Source organism: Miscanthus floridulus, chromosome 15 (assembly GCF_019320115.1).
Source record: "Miscanthus floridulus cultivar M001 chromosome 15, ASM1932011v1, whole genome shotgun sequence".
Classification (NCBI taxonomy): domain Eukaryota; kingdom Viridiplantae; phylum Streptophyta; class Magnoliopsida; order Poales; family Poaceae; genus Miscanthus; species Miscanthus floridulus.
In genome coordinates, this window is record NC_089594.1 from 1,206,016 (window position 1) to 1,225,927 (window position 19,912).

General features: G+C 40.8%; 1 protein-coding gene across 1 annotated transcript; it reads right to left on the reverse strand.

Moving 5' to 3' along the window:
• Positions 1-15,086: 15,086 nt before the first annotated feature.
• Positions 15,087-17,976, reverse strand: LOC136508753 (uncharacterized). Its single transcript, XM_066503533.1, has 2 exons — positions 17,615-17,976; positions 15,087-16,976 (listed from the first exon to the last, which is right to left on the reverse strand). The coding sequence occupies exon 2, from the start codon at positions 16,901-16,903 to the stop codon at positions 15,254-15,256; it is 1,650 nt and encodes a 549-aa protein (XP_066359630.1). The 5' UTR covers positions 16,904-16,976; positions 17,615-17,976; the 3' UTR covers positions 15,087-15,253.
• Positions 17,977-19,912: the final 1,936 nt, after the last annotated feature.

Sequence of the window (19,912 nt, forward strand, 5' to 3'; positions counted from 1 at the left end):
TTGGAGTGTGTTTAAGGTACCTAAGGATTCTTTTAACAGCAACTAAGTGAGCCTCCTTAGGATTAACTTGAAATATAGCACACATACACACACTAAACATGATGTCGGGCCTCGATGCTGTCAAATATAATAAACTACCAATCATAGAATGGTAGATAGTTTGATCAACTGATTTACCTCCCTCATCTAGGTCAAGATGTCCATTAGATGGCATTGGTGTCTTGATTGGCTTATATTCATCCATTCTGAACCTCTTGAGAAGGTCCTTGGTATATTTTTCTTGAGAGATGAAAATCCCCTCTCATTTGCTTGACTTGAAAACCAAGAAAAATGTAAGCTCTCCAATCATAGATATCTCGAACTCCTTTGATATCAATTCACCAAACTCTTTGCAATAGTCTTCATGTGATGAGCCAAATATGATATCATCAACATATACTTGACAAATGAAGATCTCTCCATCAAGCTTCTTGGTGAATAGTGTGGTATCGACCTTCCCAATGATGAAGCCCTTCTCAATGAGGAAATCCCGAAGGCCTCATACCAAGCTCTTGGGGCTTGCTTAAGCACATATAGCGCCTTGGACAACCTATAGACATGACTAGGATATCTAGGGTCTTCAAACCCGGGAGGTTGATCAACATAGACTAGTTCATTTATGAAACCATTTAAAAATGCACTTTTAACATCCATTAGATATAATTTCATTTCATGATGAGATGCATATGCAAGAAGGATACGAATGGCTTCAAGTCTTGCAACCGGGGCAAAGGTATCTCCAAAATCCAACCCTTTAACTTAGGAGAACCCCTTCGCAACTAGCCTTGCCTTGTTCCTAACAATGATGCCTTGATCATCTTGTTTGTTGCAGAACATCCACTTTGTTCCAATGACTCTTGCATCTTGTGATCGCTCTTCAAGTGTCCAAACTTCATTTCAGGTGAAGTTGCTCAACTCTTCATGCATGGCATTTATCTAATCCAGATCTTGAAGAGCTTCTTCTACATTTTTAGGCTCAATGCAAGAAACAAACGAGTGATGTTCAATAAATGAAGCAAGTTTTTTAGAGCGAGTCATTACACCCTTTGAAGGACTCCCTATGATCAGATCTTGTGGATGTGCTTATAGTAGGGGTGAATTTCTTCTATCAACCACTTGAGGGGGAGGTTGTGGAGCATCAACATCTTGAGCTTGTGCGACCATTTGATCATGCGAGACATGAGTATCTTTATTTTCTACTCTCCCGTCTTTATCATCATCTTATGGCACATTTCATAAAGAAGGTGGATCAATCACTTGTACATCATCTTCATCATCTTTGGGCTTGATGTCTCATGGTCTCCCTCAATGGTTCATCACCTACATCATCAAGATTCTCATGTGCTCCTTGGGAGCCGTTAGATTCATCAAATTCCACATCATATGTTTCTTCAACCAAGCCGGTGGCATGATTAAATACTCAATATGCTTTGGACTTTGATGAGTAACCAACAAGAAAACCAATATCACAATATCTTTGGTACTTCCCTAGGTGTTGCCGCTTCTTGTAGATGTAGCATTTGCAACCAAACACCTGAAAGAATGATATGTCTGGCTTCTTCCCATTGAACAACTCATAAGTGGTCTTGCCAAGAAACTTTTGAAGAAATAGGTGATTGGATGCATAACATGCGATGTTGATAGCTTCCACCCATAGAGCTTTGGTTGTATTGTACTCATCAAGCATTGTTCTTGCAAGGGTGATAAGTGTCCATTTCTTTCTCTCTACTACACCATTTTGTTGAGGAGTGTATATTGTGGAGACCTCATGCTTGATCCCTACTTCATCACAATATGCTTTAATGCTTGTGTTGTCAAATTCTTTTCCATTGTCACTTCTTATCTTCTTGAGCTTCACTTTAAATTCATTTTGTGCTCTCTTGGCAAACTTCTTGAAACATGCGGCCACTTCGGTCTTGTCACGAAGGAAGAACACCCAAGTATATCTAGAGTAGTCATCAACTATCACAAGACAATAGGGATTTCCTCCCAAACTCTTGTAAATTGTTGATCCAAATAGATCCATGTGAAGAAGCTCTAGCACTCTTATTGTTGACATGTAAGCTTTTGTTGGATGAGTGTTTGCAACTTGCTTGCTGGCTTGACATGCACTACAAAGCTTGTCTTTCTCAAATTTCATATCCTTCAAACCTCTCACCAATTCTTTCTTCATTAGCTTTTTGAGTGAGCTCATCCTAATATGTGCAAGTCTTCTATACCATAGCCATCCAAGTGATGTTTTGGTGAATAAGCATGTCTTCAAGTTTACATCTTCAGAGGTGAAATCCACTAGATATAGGTTATTGTATCTAAAACCCTTGAATATAACTTGATCATCATCTTTCTTTGACACAACCACTTCTTTCTCGGTAAACAAACATTGAAAGCCAAGATCACACAATTGACCAATGGATAGCAAGTTGAAACTCAATGAAACAACATATAGCACATTTGATATTGAATGATCATTTGATATTGCAACTTTGCCCAATCCTTGAACTTTGCCCTTTGAATTATCACCAAATGTAATCCTTTCTTAACCATCTACTTTTTCATCTAGTGAGGTGAACATACGAGGATCACCGATCATATGTTGAGTGCAACCACTATTAATAACCCAATAACTTCCACCGGTCTTGTAGTTCACCTACACACAAGAGATCAAGCTTGTTGTTTAGGGACCCAAACTTGATGAGGGCCCTTGATTTTCTCAACTAGTGACTTTGCAACCCAAATTTGCTTAGGCCTATTCTTGTTGGGTGGACCTAAGAACATGACTTTCATTTTTTTACTAGAATTCTTTCTAAGCTTGTAGTGAGCATTGAAGGCAAAGGGTCTAGCATGCTTGGGCAAGGGTTGTGGTGGTGGAATTTGACACTGATGAGCAAAGTGACCTTCTTGTCCATACTCAAAACATCTCCTTGGCTTAGGCTTTGACTTGTATTGTTGTTGATGTTGAGCTTGAGCTTTCTTCTCTTGATTTGCCAAGTACCCAATATCACTTCTATCCATCTTCATCACGGTGTTCATGAGTAGCTCACTTTGGAGATATTGGCCTCTTGTGAACTTGCTCAAACCGGTCTTGAGATGTTCTTTCTCCAACTTGAGCTTCTTGTTTTCTTCTCTAAGTTCATTATGATTTTTCTCCATCTTGAGTCTCTTGTTCTCTTCTTTAAGTATCTCATTCTCAAGAGCTATATCATAATCATTGTCAAGATTCTCTATCACAATTATGTTGGTGGTTGATAGCTTTTCAAGATCTTTCTTGAGCTTTTCATTCTGATTCTTGAGCTTGACATAATCATCATAGTTGTCGGACTCAACCACTTTCTTGCCTTTGCTACTAGAACCTTGCTCAATGCTCTCAACAATTAAGTCATCACATGATGTAGCTATATCAATCTTAACAACATTGTTAGTAGCATCATGTGGCTCATTGAATAATAACTCATGAGAAAGAACAAGATTGTCATGATTAATCTTGAGATTGGTGCTCTTATTTTAACAAATTGTAACTAGTGGTCAGCTCATTATGTATTCCCTTAAGTTTATCATGTTTTTCTCTAAACTCCTTTTTAGACATAATTTTATTTTCTTCTCTAAGCTCAACACTAGCTTTTTTGGCTATATCATACTTTGCTAAGAGTGAGTCCTTCTCAAGTTCTAGCTTTTCATTTTTAGCTCTTGCCTTTCTAACGATTTTAGTGTATTGGTTTAGCAACTTGACAAGATCATCATAAGAAGGTGATTCAAATTCTTCATCACTATCACTACCACTTTCATCATTGCTAGCAGTATCATCACCACTACTATCATTATCATTTTGTACCTTTTGTTCACTCTTGGCCATAAGGCATAGGTGTGTAGAGGATGACAGCGGCGGTGTCGGTGAAGATTGTGAATAATCAGTCACAAGAGCGGCCACCTTCTCCTTCTCATTCTCACTTTCATCATCAGATGAGCCACTTGATGATTCAATGCCCATGAGCCAATCACCAACAATGTATGCCTTGCCATTCTTCTTCTTCTTGTGAAATTCCTTCTTCTTGTATGTCTTGTTCTTCTTCTTCTCATCAACATTTTTATCACTTGAGTCATCTTTCTTGTCCTTGTACTTCTTCTTGTACTTGTCTTTCTTGGGTTTGGGGCACTGATGAGCTAGATGATCAAGTTCTCCATAATTATAGCAATCCATTTTGGAGATGGGCTTCCTTCTATTACTAGTGAAGAATCTCTTCTTCTTGCCATCAAACTTGACACCATTCTTGTTTAGCTTCTTGAGCATCTTGGTAGTTCTTCTCACCATGAGAGCAAGACTTGCATCATCAATCTTATCATCACTTGAGCTATCCTGATCAACTCTTGCTTTGCCCCTCTTCTCTTGGCTAGCCTTGAATGCCAAATCTTTCTTCTTGTTGGAAGAAAAGCCATCTTATGGAGTGATGTGCATGTACATCTCATGTGCATCAATCTTCCCCAATATTTGAGTTGGTGTAGCAATGGAAAGATCACCTTGATGAAGCACCGTCACAATATACCCATATTTGTCAATGGGGAGGACACTCAAGATCTTTATCACAACATCAGAGGGTTGCATTTGTGTGAGTCCAAGCACATTGACTTCCTCTATAAGAACATTCAAGCGTGAATACATCTCATTGGCACTTTCTCTAGGAAGAATCTCAAATGAATTAAGGTTTTTCATCACAAGGTGGTAGCGTTCTTCACGCTCACTTTTGGTTCCCTCATGGAGCACACAAATGTCCGACCATAGTGCATGGGCGTCTTTGTGGTTCCGCACACGATTAAAAACATCCTTGCAAAGGCCTCTATAGAGGGTGTTTCTAGCTTTTGCATTTCACTTCTCGTAGTTAACCTTATTGCCTTGAAGGTTGGCGGGATCCTTAGGTTTTGGGAAGCCTTGTGAGGCAGCTCCAAGAACTCCAACATCTAAAGCCTCTAGGTATGCCTCCATGCGAATTTTCCAATAAGGAAAATCGTCTCCCTCAAAGATAGGAGGGGGTCCATCCCCGTGGGACATTTTGCTCTAGGCGGTTAAGCCTAATTTAGGGAGCACGAGGCTCTGATACCAATTGAAAGGATCAACATGCCCAAGAGGGGTGTGAATTGGGCTAATTCTAAAATTTTGCAATAATTAAGCCCTACACTTAGCCCATTTCACCTCTTGTGTCTAGAAAGTGTTTCTATTGTTCTACCATACAAAAGTTTTGCACCCTAGGTTCCAATGCTACTCTAGCATGGTAATTCTAGGAATGTAAAGACATAAAATGAGTTGCTCAAATATAAATGCTCAAAATAAAGAGAGGAAAAGAAACACGGTGATGTTTTCTTGAGGTATCGGAGAGTCGCCACTCCCCATTAGTCCTCATTGGAGCACCCGCGCAAGGGTATAGCTGCCCCTTGATCCACGCAAAGATCAAGTGCTCTCTATGGGCTGATTCTTTAACACTCCATCATGGTGAATCACCCACAACCGCTCACAACATGACTTGGGTCATCCACAAGCTCCATGGAATGATCACCAAGCTTCTAACCACCAAGCCATCTAGGTGATGACGATCACCAAGAGTAACAAGCACAAACTCTCACTTGACCAAGACAAGCCTAATGAGAAATGTGGATGCACACTTGCTCCTCCCTATGCACTAATGAGGTCCTTAATCTTGGATTATCAAATCTCAATCACCCCACTACGCTCTTGCTCTCCCTTACACTCCAAAGGTGTTTATGAGCTGAACAAATGGGCAAGAGACCTCAAATGGATGAGTGAGATATATATTTATACCCCCCATTCAAAACATAATGGTTGAGGTCAAACTCAGCAAGTATCGGGATGACCGGATGCTTCGGTCAAGGTGACCGGACGCACCGGTTAGTGTAATACGTCAGCATGTCAGAAAGAGCCATTTGCTCTGACCAGACTCTAGCCTGCATCCGGTCAGCACCCACCGGACACGTCCGGTCATCAAAAACCCTCTCTAAAACCTTACTGTTGTTGACTGGACACTAGCACCTAGAGTCTAGTCATTTCTCTATTCAGCATCTGGTCTGTGGTCAACATCATGTCCACGCTGCTACAGATATGGCTAGCGTCGCGTCCGGTGAGCACTAGTGTCCAGCGTCCGGTCGCACTCTGACTGCTGCTGCCAATAAAATGAACTGACCGGACTCTCCAAGCTGCGTTTGGTCACAACCAAACCTGCGTCCGATCAGTCATTTGACTCTCTATTTACTTCCAATTCGAAATTCTTTATGAATGAAGTTGACTTCTATCAATCTTAGAGCTATTCATGAGCTACCTAGTGCTAAGTTTGATAAGTGTGCACCACACCTAATCTATTAGACTCACCTAGGTTAAGCTACTAGTCCGTACCCCCCTTAATAGTATGGCCAAAGAAAATACAAAGTTCTAAACTACTCTAAGTGCCTCTCCAACATCAAACGACACTTAGAACTAGTCCGTCCTTAACCTTGTCGTCCATCCTTTGAAAATCGAAATGATTTTCATCGATAGGGGCATGACAACCATGATTGCCCAATCAATTTCCATTACCATGACATAACTCAAATTGCCTCTGCAAAAACACACGTTAGTCATAGTAATCTCGTGTCCTCATTAATCACCGAAACCCAACTAGGGGCCTAGATGCTTTCAGATATGAATTAGGGTTTTAGGATGGCTCTAGGGAGGGGGGAGGGGCTGCCTTATATAGGGGAGATGGAGTAGGGAACAAGGCATTGCCACGTCATCGATCCGCATCAATTCCCTTGATCACCGTTGGATTAACCGACTTAAAAGGACGATATAGATGTAATCTAGGAGGCGGTGGAGAATCAACATTCAAATGGGAGACTGACTAGGAGGGCCCATAGGCCAGCTAGCCAAGTGGTGGGGCCAGCCAGCCCCACCTAACATCCCCTTGGCCTCCGCTTTGGTGGTTTGTCTTCTAGAGTCTTCTGGAACCTTCTAAAGTTGTTTCATTATGGATAATTGAGATTAAATCTGACGTTTAGGTCCATCTTGATGGTTTTCTAGATAAACCCTCCTGCAAACACAGATTCACCAAAACTCGTGGAATTTATTAGTTTAAACCCCTAGACCTATGTTTGGTGATGGAATAAAGTATATATGCAGGTTATATTGATGGTTTATAATTGATGCTAATGGCCGTCAACAAGCTCCTCCAAGCTTAACCTTTGCTAGTCCTTGAGCAAAGCTAAACTCAGCAATGGATCAGGAGTTGCTACAATACTTTCACGCCTCACAAGTACACATGTGTTCAATCAAGAATTCTCCTCTGGATTAGAACAAACTGATTTGACTTTCTAACTTACCCATATTACCTTAAACCATGGGGCTTCTTAGCCTTCACTTGGGTCTTGAGCAATTGAAAGATAGAACGATCAAATCAAGCACTATGTCTCAAGTTCTTTATTCACCATTGTTCTAGAGTTTTTATAAGTTTTCAAAATAAAACTCAGAAATTTCATTGTATGACACTTTCAAGTCTCTCAATATATGTAGTATTTGTGGATCTTCACTAATGCAATAAAAATATTATGCCTTTTTCTCTTCCAATCACTAAGGCTTATGTGGAGTTCATAGGTAGGGAGAAAGCTAGAGCATACTTGCAATGCATATATTGTAAAGTCAAACAACAGATCCAAAGAGAGTTGAGTCATACAATCAAATCAAGATGTGCATGTGTGCGGATATATGGTGGATATATAAGGTGGCTAACCTAATTCTATTTTGCTCCTTGAAAACTTATCTCTCTTTTTAAAACTTGAAAACATCTGCTAGAGAATATGGGCTATCTTATTCATCATTTTCTCTTTTTTCAGGTAGGCATCTAAGTACCCATTGTTTTAAATATCTCGGACACTTGTTCATTTTTTTCTCAACTCTTTTTTTTCTTTCTTCTTTTTTTATGAATAACTTTTGCATAGCCACATGCCTCTTTTCTGCAACAAAACTTTGAGAGAGATATCAACAAGAACTTAGAATATTTATTTGGTGGATGGAAAACCTATCAATCATGTTTTTGTATTCTCTCTCAATGTATGAGTAAAACATTTTTGGGTGGATCTAGATTAGAAGACATGTTTTTGTGCCTACCCCCAGTGTAGGAGTAGTGCATATTTAGGTGGTGTGTACATAATCTTAATTTTAAGAGCATGACAAATCTCTCATAAGGGTCAACAAAGCTTGACAAAATTCAATACAAAAGCAAGCAGCATATATGTGGAAGTTTTTCTAGCCTAAATAACATGTATGGCTCTAGTGGGAATTCAAGCTTTGTCATACAGGAACTCATCTTGTAGTATTTTTGTGTTTTCAAAATGTAAATCTCTAGAATTTTAGTGTCACTTAGAACAAGATAAACAGTAGCTCAGACCTTCTCATATCATATCCGTCAATTACCTAGACTTAGATCAAGCATATGCCACCCACGAGTTTCAAGTTCAGAGTAAATCCTTATATCAAAACAATTTTATCCAAAACTTGAGAGAATTCAAGGCTAAAAACTAGGTACTTGAAAGGAATTACAACAGAGCAACTATTCATCATTTCTATTTAAGAGATTATACTGAATCCTCTTTATTTTATTTAGCTCTTAAATACAAATTAAAACAAACTAGACACACCTTTTTTATTTTGTTTTCAATTTTACTAGATCACACATTATTACTATAAATGACTAATGCAAAGATAATTTTTTATTTTGTTTTTCATTCATCATTTTTTAACTATTAAAAGAAACTAAATCAAAGGGAAAGAATACTTACCTGGATACATGGGGGTGCTGCTCCCCCAAGCTGACTCTTTCGGTGAGGGTTTAGTGTTGTAAGTTCTTCGAACCGGACTTCTCCTTGTGAAGTTCATTGATCACGTACCTCGGTTTGCTCTAACTACGAGGATTCTTGTGATGACGCATCTAATGGTGATGTCACCTCCTTCCACCAAACCCACCTTGGTTTTGAGTTTGGATTTTGGTTTGACAGGTTCAGAATCTTCACTTGTAAAAATTTGGGGAATCGACGAACTCCTCCCACACTTTACTTGAAGTGTGTCCTGCTCATTAAGACAAGGTAGAGATTAAGTGCATGGGCTCTGTTGGTGGGAAAATACTAACAGAACCAGAACTTTATTTATTCTTCTCTATCCTTAGGCACATTGAACAAGATAAAGTTAATGTTATGTGCTTTGTTCAATTATAATATGGGTAGTAAGATCAGAAGATTGAGCACGAATGTAGCATTTAAAGATATTTGGCCAAAAGGGTTGAATTGCTTAACCCATGGAAGGATTGTCTATCTTTACATAATATATCGAACTTTACATGATTATGACTATTATCTTTCAGAGATAGGATGTGCACCTTTCAGCTCATTTGGTTAGGACTATGAGATCAAGAAAGTGATGCTAGAAACAAGCTTAAAGAACTAAGCATGTTGAGTTAATCAGATTGGATTAAGCAAGCTATGACTCAAACATGTTTGTTTCTTACTTATGTGCATACCCAAATCAAGAAAAATTCTTTAAATAATGACCATTTACCTTAGGATGTTATCTTCGTCACTGAAACATGATGCCACCACATGACAAATAGTAGATGATTCGTGATGGTCCTTCCCTTTTGCTTGAAAATTTTCTTGTTCGGCTAGCCTCACAGTTTGAACTATTCATGAGCTTCTTGTCTCCTAGTTTGCACCCTTTTCTTTCTCATTCTTTTGTCATGCCATCTTTTTGCTCTTCGATCTTGACATTTTGTTGGACCTTCCGCTCACTCAATTTTTTATGCCTCAAGCCTTGATTTGTTTCCACGAATGATCTCCTGTTGGTGATGGCTTATGGCTTGTTGATTTGGTTGTCCACTTTCTATGAGTGAGTGCTTTGATTGCAGATCGTGTTTTATGACACTCATCCTCTTCCTCTTTGATCCATAGAGTTCTTCCATCTATGATGAAAAAGCTATGCCTCCTTTGCGCAAAGTTATTGGAGTTCATCATGTGCCTTGCTCTATCTCTGATTTGAATTCATCTCATGACTTACCCAAATTAATTTGAGAGTTTCCTACAGGGGTTAGTCTAACAAAATATCCAGTATCTACTAAAGCACACTCTTGGTTCAAAAAATTAAACTAGACACCATGTACAATTTAATCTAGGAAGCATTTTAACCTAAGCACCATGCTTAATTTAAAAAAGCCTTTGGTACTAAGATCAGCACTCCTAAACTAAGCACCATGCTTAATTTAAAAGATGTATGAACATACTCCAAACCTTAAGCATACTATAGCAAACAAAGCTGGCATGAAAGTATTATAGAGATTTATTCAAATAGAGATGAAGGAGCATGGTTGTTATTTAGCAAAATGAGCATGGCTTGAAGGTAGAGACAGCCAAGATAATTTAGCAACATGGCATAAGATTTTTTAGAGAAGCCCATTCCTCATACTTGAATTTTTGCAAGGCAAAATCAAGTTTGGATGGATGTGATTAAATGTTGCATGATAATTGGTTGGACATACCTTGCGTCGTCATCCTTTATTCTTTTTCCTTCAAACCTAGAATGGTTAGTGGCAAAAATATCTGAAGGAATATTTTTATAATTATATTGCTATGCTTATTTTCACAAGGGTATTACAACAAAAGGTGAAAACTCATGTTATCACCCGAAAGTGCTTGTTTTAGGACAAAAAACTCGTCCCTGGGAAACCTTCGAATTGCGCTTCAAGCTGGTGAAGTGGTTTTCCCTCCAACACCAGTCTTTATATACCTATCTCAAAATTCATGCCAATGAGATTTGCAATATTTATGATAAATATATGCATCTACAACCACCCTTTCAAAATTTTTGTGAGCAGGAAGCACGAGGGGGTTTAAGATCTCGTGTGTGGCAATGTTAGAGAGACCAATTGATTTAGGAGATTTCTCGTATGAGCATGGATTTGATGAGGTGTTCATGAAATAACTTCCATGCTCATCAATGTCATCTTCCTTTTCAGACTCTAAGGTTGTTTCTTCATGAATGCCTATAGGCGGAAACATTATCTCCATCATTCCATGCCTATAACATTCATTGGTCATTTTATTGTCCAAGATTTCCCTTGGATTGGTGACTCGGGTTGATCTTGTCCAAGGCCTCATCCATCCATTCAATGGCAATGGCACATAAGTTCTTAATATCCTCCAGCCATTTTTGTTGCTCTTCTTGGTCTTCCTTGTGGTCTTCATGACTCCTATGCTTTGGGTGTCTTAATGGATTTCTAGGATCATTATGAGTTTTAGGAGAAAGAACATAAAGGGAATAATCGAGGTCAAGGATGGGTTTAGAGATGGGTACAATTGGGACATCTAATGTGAGCATAGAAGGGGAGAGGATAGGAATGACTTCTAGATGGCTCGACTCTCCTTCCAGCAACACCAAATCAGCAGCCAAAAAGACAATGCAAAGACAAATACATTTGCAAGAGCACACGCCTTGGCAACAAAATGTTTTCAGTAGGTCTTCAAGCTCCCCTACATTCAGAAGCCGCCCTCAGAGCTCCCAATCAACTGGTGTATGATCTTTTGGATGCCCAATGCACTCATTTGTTTAGCCACAACACACTTTAAGTAGTGGTGAATAGTTTGTTCTTCCCTATAGTGTTTGAAAAGTCAAGTAACAAATCTTTGTGAAGATCAACACAGGCTTATAAAGAAATATAATAACCAAAAAATTTACCTACCATCTATCTAACAGAAGTATAGGACTTGAGTTGACCCAAGAGAATACAACATCAGCTGCTTTTTGGTTCTAGAAATTAAATGACAATTGAAGTATACAATGCAATATCCTCGCAGAATTAAAAATTGACATCACATACCCAACTTGGCGTTTCCTAATCAGAGTCGGAACACTCAAGTGGACCACTGTGCATGAAACCAAAAATACATAAAGAAATATAATAACCTTGTAGTCGGGGTTCTTGATTTTCTGAACAACACAATGATCAATGCATGTCAGTGCAGCTTGTCTAGCATAATTTAGCCACTTAGTCATGTTCATACCTTTTGCTTCCATCTATCAACATACTCATTTCCTTCATGTCTACTTCTAGTTTTTCATAAAGCCACTACATATGTTGCAAGTACTACAAAGTACAAACCTTTCAAAAGTTAAACCCTTCTCAACAATAGCCAGCCTTCTCTTGACGTTTCCATCAGCGGGTTTGTAACACAATAGCAACTCCCAAGTAGGAACACATCTTCAACTCTTTGCACATCTCTACATCTAGTATTGTGGCAGTGAACACATCACTGTAAGTAGAAGCGATCTTTGATGCCTCCTCCACAAGCACAGCTGAAAAGGACAAATGATGACTGCAATAAGTATACTGACAATAAATCGATGAAGAACAATCAAAGTTTGATGAAAGATCTACTGACCAGGGGTAAGGACATTTGCAGGAGAGTTCACAAGCTCTCTTCCGAATATCACACCTGACGAAAGATCATTAGCATACTTGTTTCTGATCCACCTTGGCACCATAACCTAGTCCAATAATATGAACTTCTTTAAGGTGCACCTTTTTTGATTCAGACTTGTATCTGATGTCCTCATACAATCCCAGCACGGTTCCTGTGATTTAGACCAGCAGAAAAATCAGGCTCAATCCACTGCACTCCATAACCATCACAACAGAAAAGAAAAAGAGGCATGTGCAGGAGAATGAACTTACAAGAATAAATCAACAAAAATTAGCAATACAAAAAAGCAGAAGTAATCTTAATGGTTACTATCTCTCGACAACCGGGTATGTTGCCTGCAAAGAATATTTTGTTTGTTATTAGCATGTATGGCCATGAAAGGCATTATCCATTTTATCTGTGCATCGTCTAGTTAACATGAACACATAAATGAAAATCCTATCGGGTTTACATTTTGCAACGCCACTACCAAGCTAACACAATAGTACTACTATACTACTATCGCACAAAGGACCATATTTGCATCGTGAACCCAATCGATTCTTTTTATGTCAGCATTGATCCATCATTTGTGGTAACTCACAAACAAAGTACCAAGAGATTTACCGGTTTCAAAAAAAACAGCAAACATTTATACCAAGAGATCTACACCTAACGTAACCTTCCAAGAAAGAAATAAATAAAAAAATCTACCCTGGAGAATCCAAACTATCGAACCACCGAGACCTCAAACAAAAAAAAAAAAGGAAAACCAAACGGAATTAGCACAAATAAGAACTCATAGCTGCTTCTTCGCGGCGACGATGAAGTCAGCGAAGGACCTGAGGTCGGCAAAGGAGCAGCGCGGTCGCCGGGCCAGAGCCCACGCACGACGGGCCCGACTGCGTCGACCATGCCACGCGTCGGATCCAGGCACAAACGGCAGCGGGGTCCGCTCCTGGTACTTGCCCGCATCCGGAGTGAGGCTTCAAACGCGCACAAGCAGGTTACTTGTATTCCTACGCGGACTCACAGCTGGTGCGGTCATCCTGGAGACCATCAATGTCAGTGCTAAGGGCCATCTTCTCCAAGTGGACAGTCTTGGAAAGGAATGGGATATCCTTGCCTCTGTGGTTCTTGTAGTTGAAACTCTCGTCATTCGAGTAATGAAGTTGCTTGTACGAAGTGAAGCATACTGGTCGGGCCGCATGCGGCAACATAGCCTTTTTGAGCTGATGCATCACAGTGACTGCAGGAAGCAAGATGGCAAAAGGAATAGGAGTGGAGGACTGGTGGGACTCCAATGTCTACTCCTGGTCCACCGAGGTCCCCGCCCGGAACTTGCCATTCAAAAGGTGCTACAACTAGTGTCCACAACCGAAGAGGACATCACGAAATCCCAGGGCCTGAATGCAGTACGGAGACATATGAATAACGAACAATTGGTCACCTGGATCTGGATGGAGGATTTGAAACTGGAGGAGAGAATCCTTGTGTGGCACATCGCCACTCATGTCTACATGGAGAGTACGAGTGGCAACGCGGGCTCTCGCAAATTACATGCATGTTTTTCCTGCTGGCAGCCAGTTCCTACATGCTGCCTTACCCTGTTAGTCGACAGGCGTATGTCCAGTTGTGCTCTGATGCCATCACTCATCTGAGTTTGTGCACCACCGAGATGCTGCTCAAGGCCATATTGAAACAGAAGGAGGCTTTGATGGAAGGAAGAGGGGAGAAACCACTGGTGCCCAGACTTGTTCGATGAATAGTACACTGGACAAAAGGATGCCAGGTTGCTGCAATGTTGATCCACATCACAGCGAAAGAGAGAGGAGAGCCGATGGTACAGACATCAGAGAGGACAAAGAGAGAAAAGAATCGATGGTACAGACATCAGCACAGAGGAAGAAGACATCATCAGGGAACAAAGCAGAGAGTATTGTTAATGGTCTTGGAAGTGTTGCAAAGATGCTGTGCTACACGGCCTACTTGTGCAACGAGAAATCTCATGCCAAACACCTGATCGACGGTGGTGAGATCATGACCATCGTTACCCTTCTCATGATATACATGAAGAATGGTTTAATTTTTAAAAACACAAGCAGAAGCGCTACGCGCGCGCGGCAGACTCAAAGAGGCCAGACAGATAGTGTGGTCTAGCTAATATAAACCGACCAACGTCTCTCTCTATATATATATCTGTCCTATACTCCTAAAGCTATATACCAACTCCGTCCTCACAGAACACCATTTACCAACAGTACCCTCTCACAAAACACTGTTACCAGAACAGTAACAGAGCCCATGAAACAGTTCCACCTGGTATCACGGAGCCGGTGGAGCTCAAAATCGTGGCTCTGTAGGCTCCTCTTTCAAGTTCATTTTTTAGTCGAAAATAAACCACCCCCTGCTATAGTGCTCCTACAGTATTTTTCAGAGGAGTCGGAGCACCTGTGAGCCATATCACACAAGGCCAGAGTTTGTAGTTGAACAATAATTACTTCTTTCATAATACAATATTGATTTCGTGTTGCTTGCTCTAATAGATTGCATGGATTGGGATGTATGGATACATTGAAATGACACCTGATCTTGAGAGAATCAAATTAATGTGTCACATCACTACTATAAGTGCAGAGAGGCAACTCATTCTGCTACCACGTAGGAGTACTCCGTAGGCACTGTACATGGGTTAAATGAAACTACTCCCAAGTCCCAAGTTGCCACTACTGCCTGCCTATATATGTGTAGCTGAGACTGACGAAGGGGGCACGGTGACACCGTCGTTTCCTGATCTTGCATCAGCAGCAGCTGTTGGAGTTAGAGGAGGCGAAGTGAAGGCACCTGCAAACCTGAGGGGCTCCTGCATCATCGACAGCTCTTCCTGCAGAGTCGGATGGCGGTGATGCATCGGCATTGTCCGCTTGTCTTGCAGCGTGTCCTGCACCATCACCACCTCGTAGGCATCGGCCGTGCGGACCTCCTGCGCCAGAGCGCACGAGTAGCAGCAGAGCCACAGCATGCAGTCGGTGAGGTCAGGCCTGCCGCAGCAGGCGCGGTTCTCGGGGAGGCTGAACCGCCTGCGCATCTGGATCCTCCAGAAGCCGCCGTAGAGCAGGCCGAGCACGCAGAGGAAGACGCCGGCCAGCCCCAGCGCGTCCCTGACGGCCTCGTCGTCCACGCTGATGGCCGCCAGGTCGAAGATGAAGAATGGCGCGAGGCACAGGAGCACGAAGGTAGCGACGTGGACGTACATGTTGCCCAAGCCGAGCCTGCTCATGTTCCAGCCGAACACGCAGCAGCTGCAGAACACCGACAGGTATGCCAGCGACATATCCTCCCACAGATCCTCGAAAAGCCCACCGACCCACTGCGGTGGGTTGCCAGCGGACTCGCCATGGCCTTGTCGTGGCACTAATGAGTACCTCCTCTCGGTCTCGGTTGTTTTCCGTTGGAGCTGTGACTCTTCGTCGTCTGCCTCCGGCTGGGCCTCGTAGTCTTTCCCAAGAGGACTGAGGTTATTGTACAGGCCGGCAACGGCCGGTGCGCAGATGGCAACCGATATGGTGAGGGCAACTCCAATCACCGGACGCTGTGGTCTTCGGTAACCAAGGTTCAGGCCACACAGAGCGTACTGAGCAAAGCAGTTTAAGTGGAGCAGCAGGGTGACAACCATCATATGCTTCCTCTCGTTGGGCTTGCAGGTTCCGTCCTTGCAGTATACTTGCCGGAGCTGATGCATGTCGTCGGCTCTCCAGCGGCACAGGAGGGCGAGGTGGTAGAACCTCCTTGGATGCTGGTACAGGCACATGAGGGTGAAGAGCGCGTTCAGGATTTGGTTGTTCACCTCGAACCACGTGTCTCGCTGCGGCTTGCTTGGCAGGACGCGGTTGAGCATCCTAGTCATGACCATGAAGAGGATGGCGCCAGAGACGCCCACGGCGAGGATCCAGACGGACAGAGCCATGTTCATGGGGTTCAGAATCCACTCCTTGGACTTGTCCCACAGGGAGCTCCAGTCGATCTTCTTCACAAAGGGCACCGTGAAACGTCTTGATGTTGAAGATGATGGCCTCTGATGAGATGACGATCCTACTGACGAGCGGACAGACGAGCCAATATTTCTGTGCTCATCTCCAAGCATTTGTCGAGTGGAGGAAGGTGATGAGGTGGACTGCCAATCAGATTCGGATGGTGGATCGTAGTAGTACTTGTATGCATCGGAGACTGAATTCTGCATGCGGTCAAATGGATTTCCATTGTCATTATTTGGACTGACATTACTGGGTTTCTCCGGTAATCCTGCTGGATGTTGTTGGCGTGAATGATCAACAACACTGTCACCAATTTTGTGCCTCGGATCATCGGCACCACCCAAAACGACCATCTTGTACCAACTAACTGATGACGAGGAGCTCTGATGGATGGAAGCAGCAGCAGTAGCTGCTCATAGCCTCAATCTACAAGTAAATTGCCAAATTAATAATGAATACTCAGTGTCAGTACAGTAGAGTACGTACACGTATACAGCCGTACCGTACATACAGGAAAGCACTAGCTAACTTGTAATTATTAGTTGGCCTGAATCGAGTTTCGTGAAATGAAATAGCTAGTGCTGCGTTGTGATGTTACAAGACGTTCACTTTGTAACTCTCTGTTTCGTGTTACATAATCAAGGATTAACACAATTATTTAAATTATTAGTTGAAGGATGGCAGAGAGGAAAAACCCTTCCTTCTGAATTTGTGGTGCGTGGACAAATTTTGCAAAAGAAAAGGTGGATATATATGCAGTATATATATATATATATAATAACTGAAGTAACCACATGGATTCCATTCAGAAGTTCAGTTTCATGCTAACACAAGGATTACAAGGTTAATTTTCATGGTAATATCTAGTAGTTAGGAGGTAAATGAAACGCTACACACATACTCCTACATAAATACTCTGCAGATTTTATTTATAGGAGAAGAAGAAAAGAAAGCTTAAGCCTGCACAGTAATTAAGACAATTAGCTAGGAAGAATAATCATTAAAACAATAAATAAATCAGGCGGGGTTATTCCTGAAGGGTAGGAATTATCTTGGTGACCTACCTGATGGAAGGGATTTGGGATGGACGAAGCTGAGCTGAGCACGCCGGGAGCCAAGGAGAGGAGATGGTCGTCGGTGGATGGTTGGATCGACCAGAGCAGGCGAAGCGAAGCCTGCAGCTCTAGGTGCAGGGGAATCCAGTCCAAATCCGACTCGACGGAGACGCACTGCAGTGGGGCTGGATCGCCTTCTTCGCCTCCATCCAACTGGAATTTGGAAGGCGCCCGGCCGGCCGGAGCTAGTTTCCCGAGAGACAGATGATGGCAATTGGCAAACAAGAAAGGTTGCTTGGACGGCCTCACCTCCACCTGAGAGAGAGTCGACAAGTTCAAGGTCAATCTTGTTGGCCTGCGCCTTCTCTTGTGTCCACGGCGACCTCGTCCACCCGTTTGGCCTTTTGGCTTTTTCATTCAAACAAAACCAGCCAGCGGCTTTTAAAAAGACCTGTCTATTTGGAACTTGGGTGATTTCACCCCCTCTGATCACTCAAGTAGTTTGAGCGAACAAATCACACAAATGGAAAAAAAAAACAAAATCTGAGTGATCGAGGCCCTATGGTCACACGAATATTCCTAAAGGTCAAATCACTCAAAACTAACTAGAACCACAGTTCAAGTGAAACAGGAGTTGAAATCACACGAATTTTGCATTCCCTCGGAACACCTTCATGCACAATAAATAATAGCAAGAATTTGCTAAATTATAAATACAATAAACCTTGCAAATTAAATATTTAAAATAACAAGAACAAATGATATAGAAAAAACTAAGAACCAAAAAAAAATTGTTCTATGGATGAATCAAACAAATCAACTACTAATTTTTTTCACTTAGTATTACCTACATCAATAATACATAGCGATTACACCTGATTAAGTACTGTAAGTATAGTTCAATTCTAGTGTAAATGAAAAAAAAATTAATTCATAGTCCATAAAAAAGTAAATTTGCCAAGAAGAAAGCAAGATGACAAGGAACAAACACATAATCAAAAAATCAAAACTGCAAATCGAAAAAACCTGAATGACATTTCAAAAAATAGAACAAAACATGAATTATTATAGGAAAGATAAACTTCAAACAACCTTTACACCTTGCCAATTAGTGAAATCCAAGTAGTTGGACACAAAACAAACGAAAAAAACTATAAAAACAAAATTCTCAGGCCATTGCAAGAACCAAGAAAATCAAAGAAATTAACAAACTACAGAAAACAAAAAAATTCTATGGAATGCAAAAACCAAAAACTTTCGAAGGCCATTGGATAAACCAAACATATCAAATAAAATAAGCAAAATAAAAAAAAACAGAAATTTTGTATGGATTGCAAATACCAAAAACAATATGAGAGCATTGCATGAAACAAACAAAACAAAAAAATATACAAAGTACAAAAAAGCAAAAAAATTCTATGGAATGCAAAAAACAAAATGATTTTGACGGCATTGGATCAAACAAACAAATCAAAGTAAGGTACAATGCAATAAAACAATGAGACACACATGTGCCTAATAAACTTTTCCAATTAGTATTACATACATTCATAATACCTATCAATTACACCTAATTAAAGACTATAAGTATAGTTGAACTCTAGTGTAAATGGAAAATTTAATTCATAGTCTATATAATAATACATAGTACTAGTACTAGGCAGGTAATTGACAGGCAGTTCACGAAAGCAGCGACCATCCCAGTGACCAAAGGGACTAGCTACCAAACACCACGTGCCCAGCGCACGTGTTCTCATTGAGCAAAATTTTAAAATAAATTGGACACCGTATAGAATTTGTGTGATGAATGTAAACCAATTACTCAGGTAAACGATAGCTTTTCTGAGTTAGTAACTAAAATCAGATTCCAGGAGAGAAGAATTTGACACGAATTTTAGTTCCTTTCATGAATGCTAATTAGGAAAAATAAATGGAAAGGAGATGAAAGCAAAAATTAGGTAACAGAAAGAACATTTGCATCCGAGCAATATAGTAAGACTAAATAATTTTCAAGTTTTGGAACTTGCATGTGCAAATGAACAAATAATCAAAGTTACAAAATCCAAAATTTTATTAGGAATTGCAAAATAACAAAATATTTGAGCCTTCAACTAATCAAACATACCAAAATAGATAAATTCATATGACAAAAAAATTAGAAAAAACAAAGAAACACATATTATTCTATGAACTGCAAATTAACAAAGATAGAGGGCCTTCAATTTTAAGTAGTATACCAAAGCATATGCAACAGAACAAATAATCAAAGTTACAAAATACAAAAGTTTATTATGGATTGCAAAATAA

Coding starts and splice junctions, on each gene's coding strand:
- LOC136508753 (XM_066503533.1), bottom strand. CDS start 16,903: ATGGTCGTTTTGGGTGGTGCCGATGATCCGAGGCACAAAATTGGTGAC.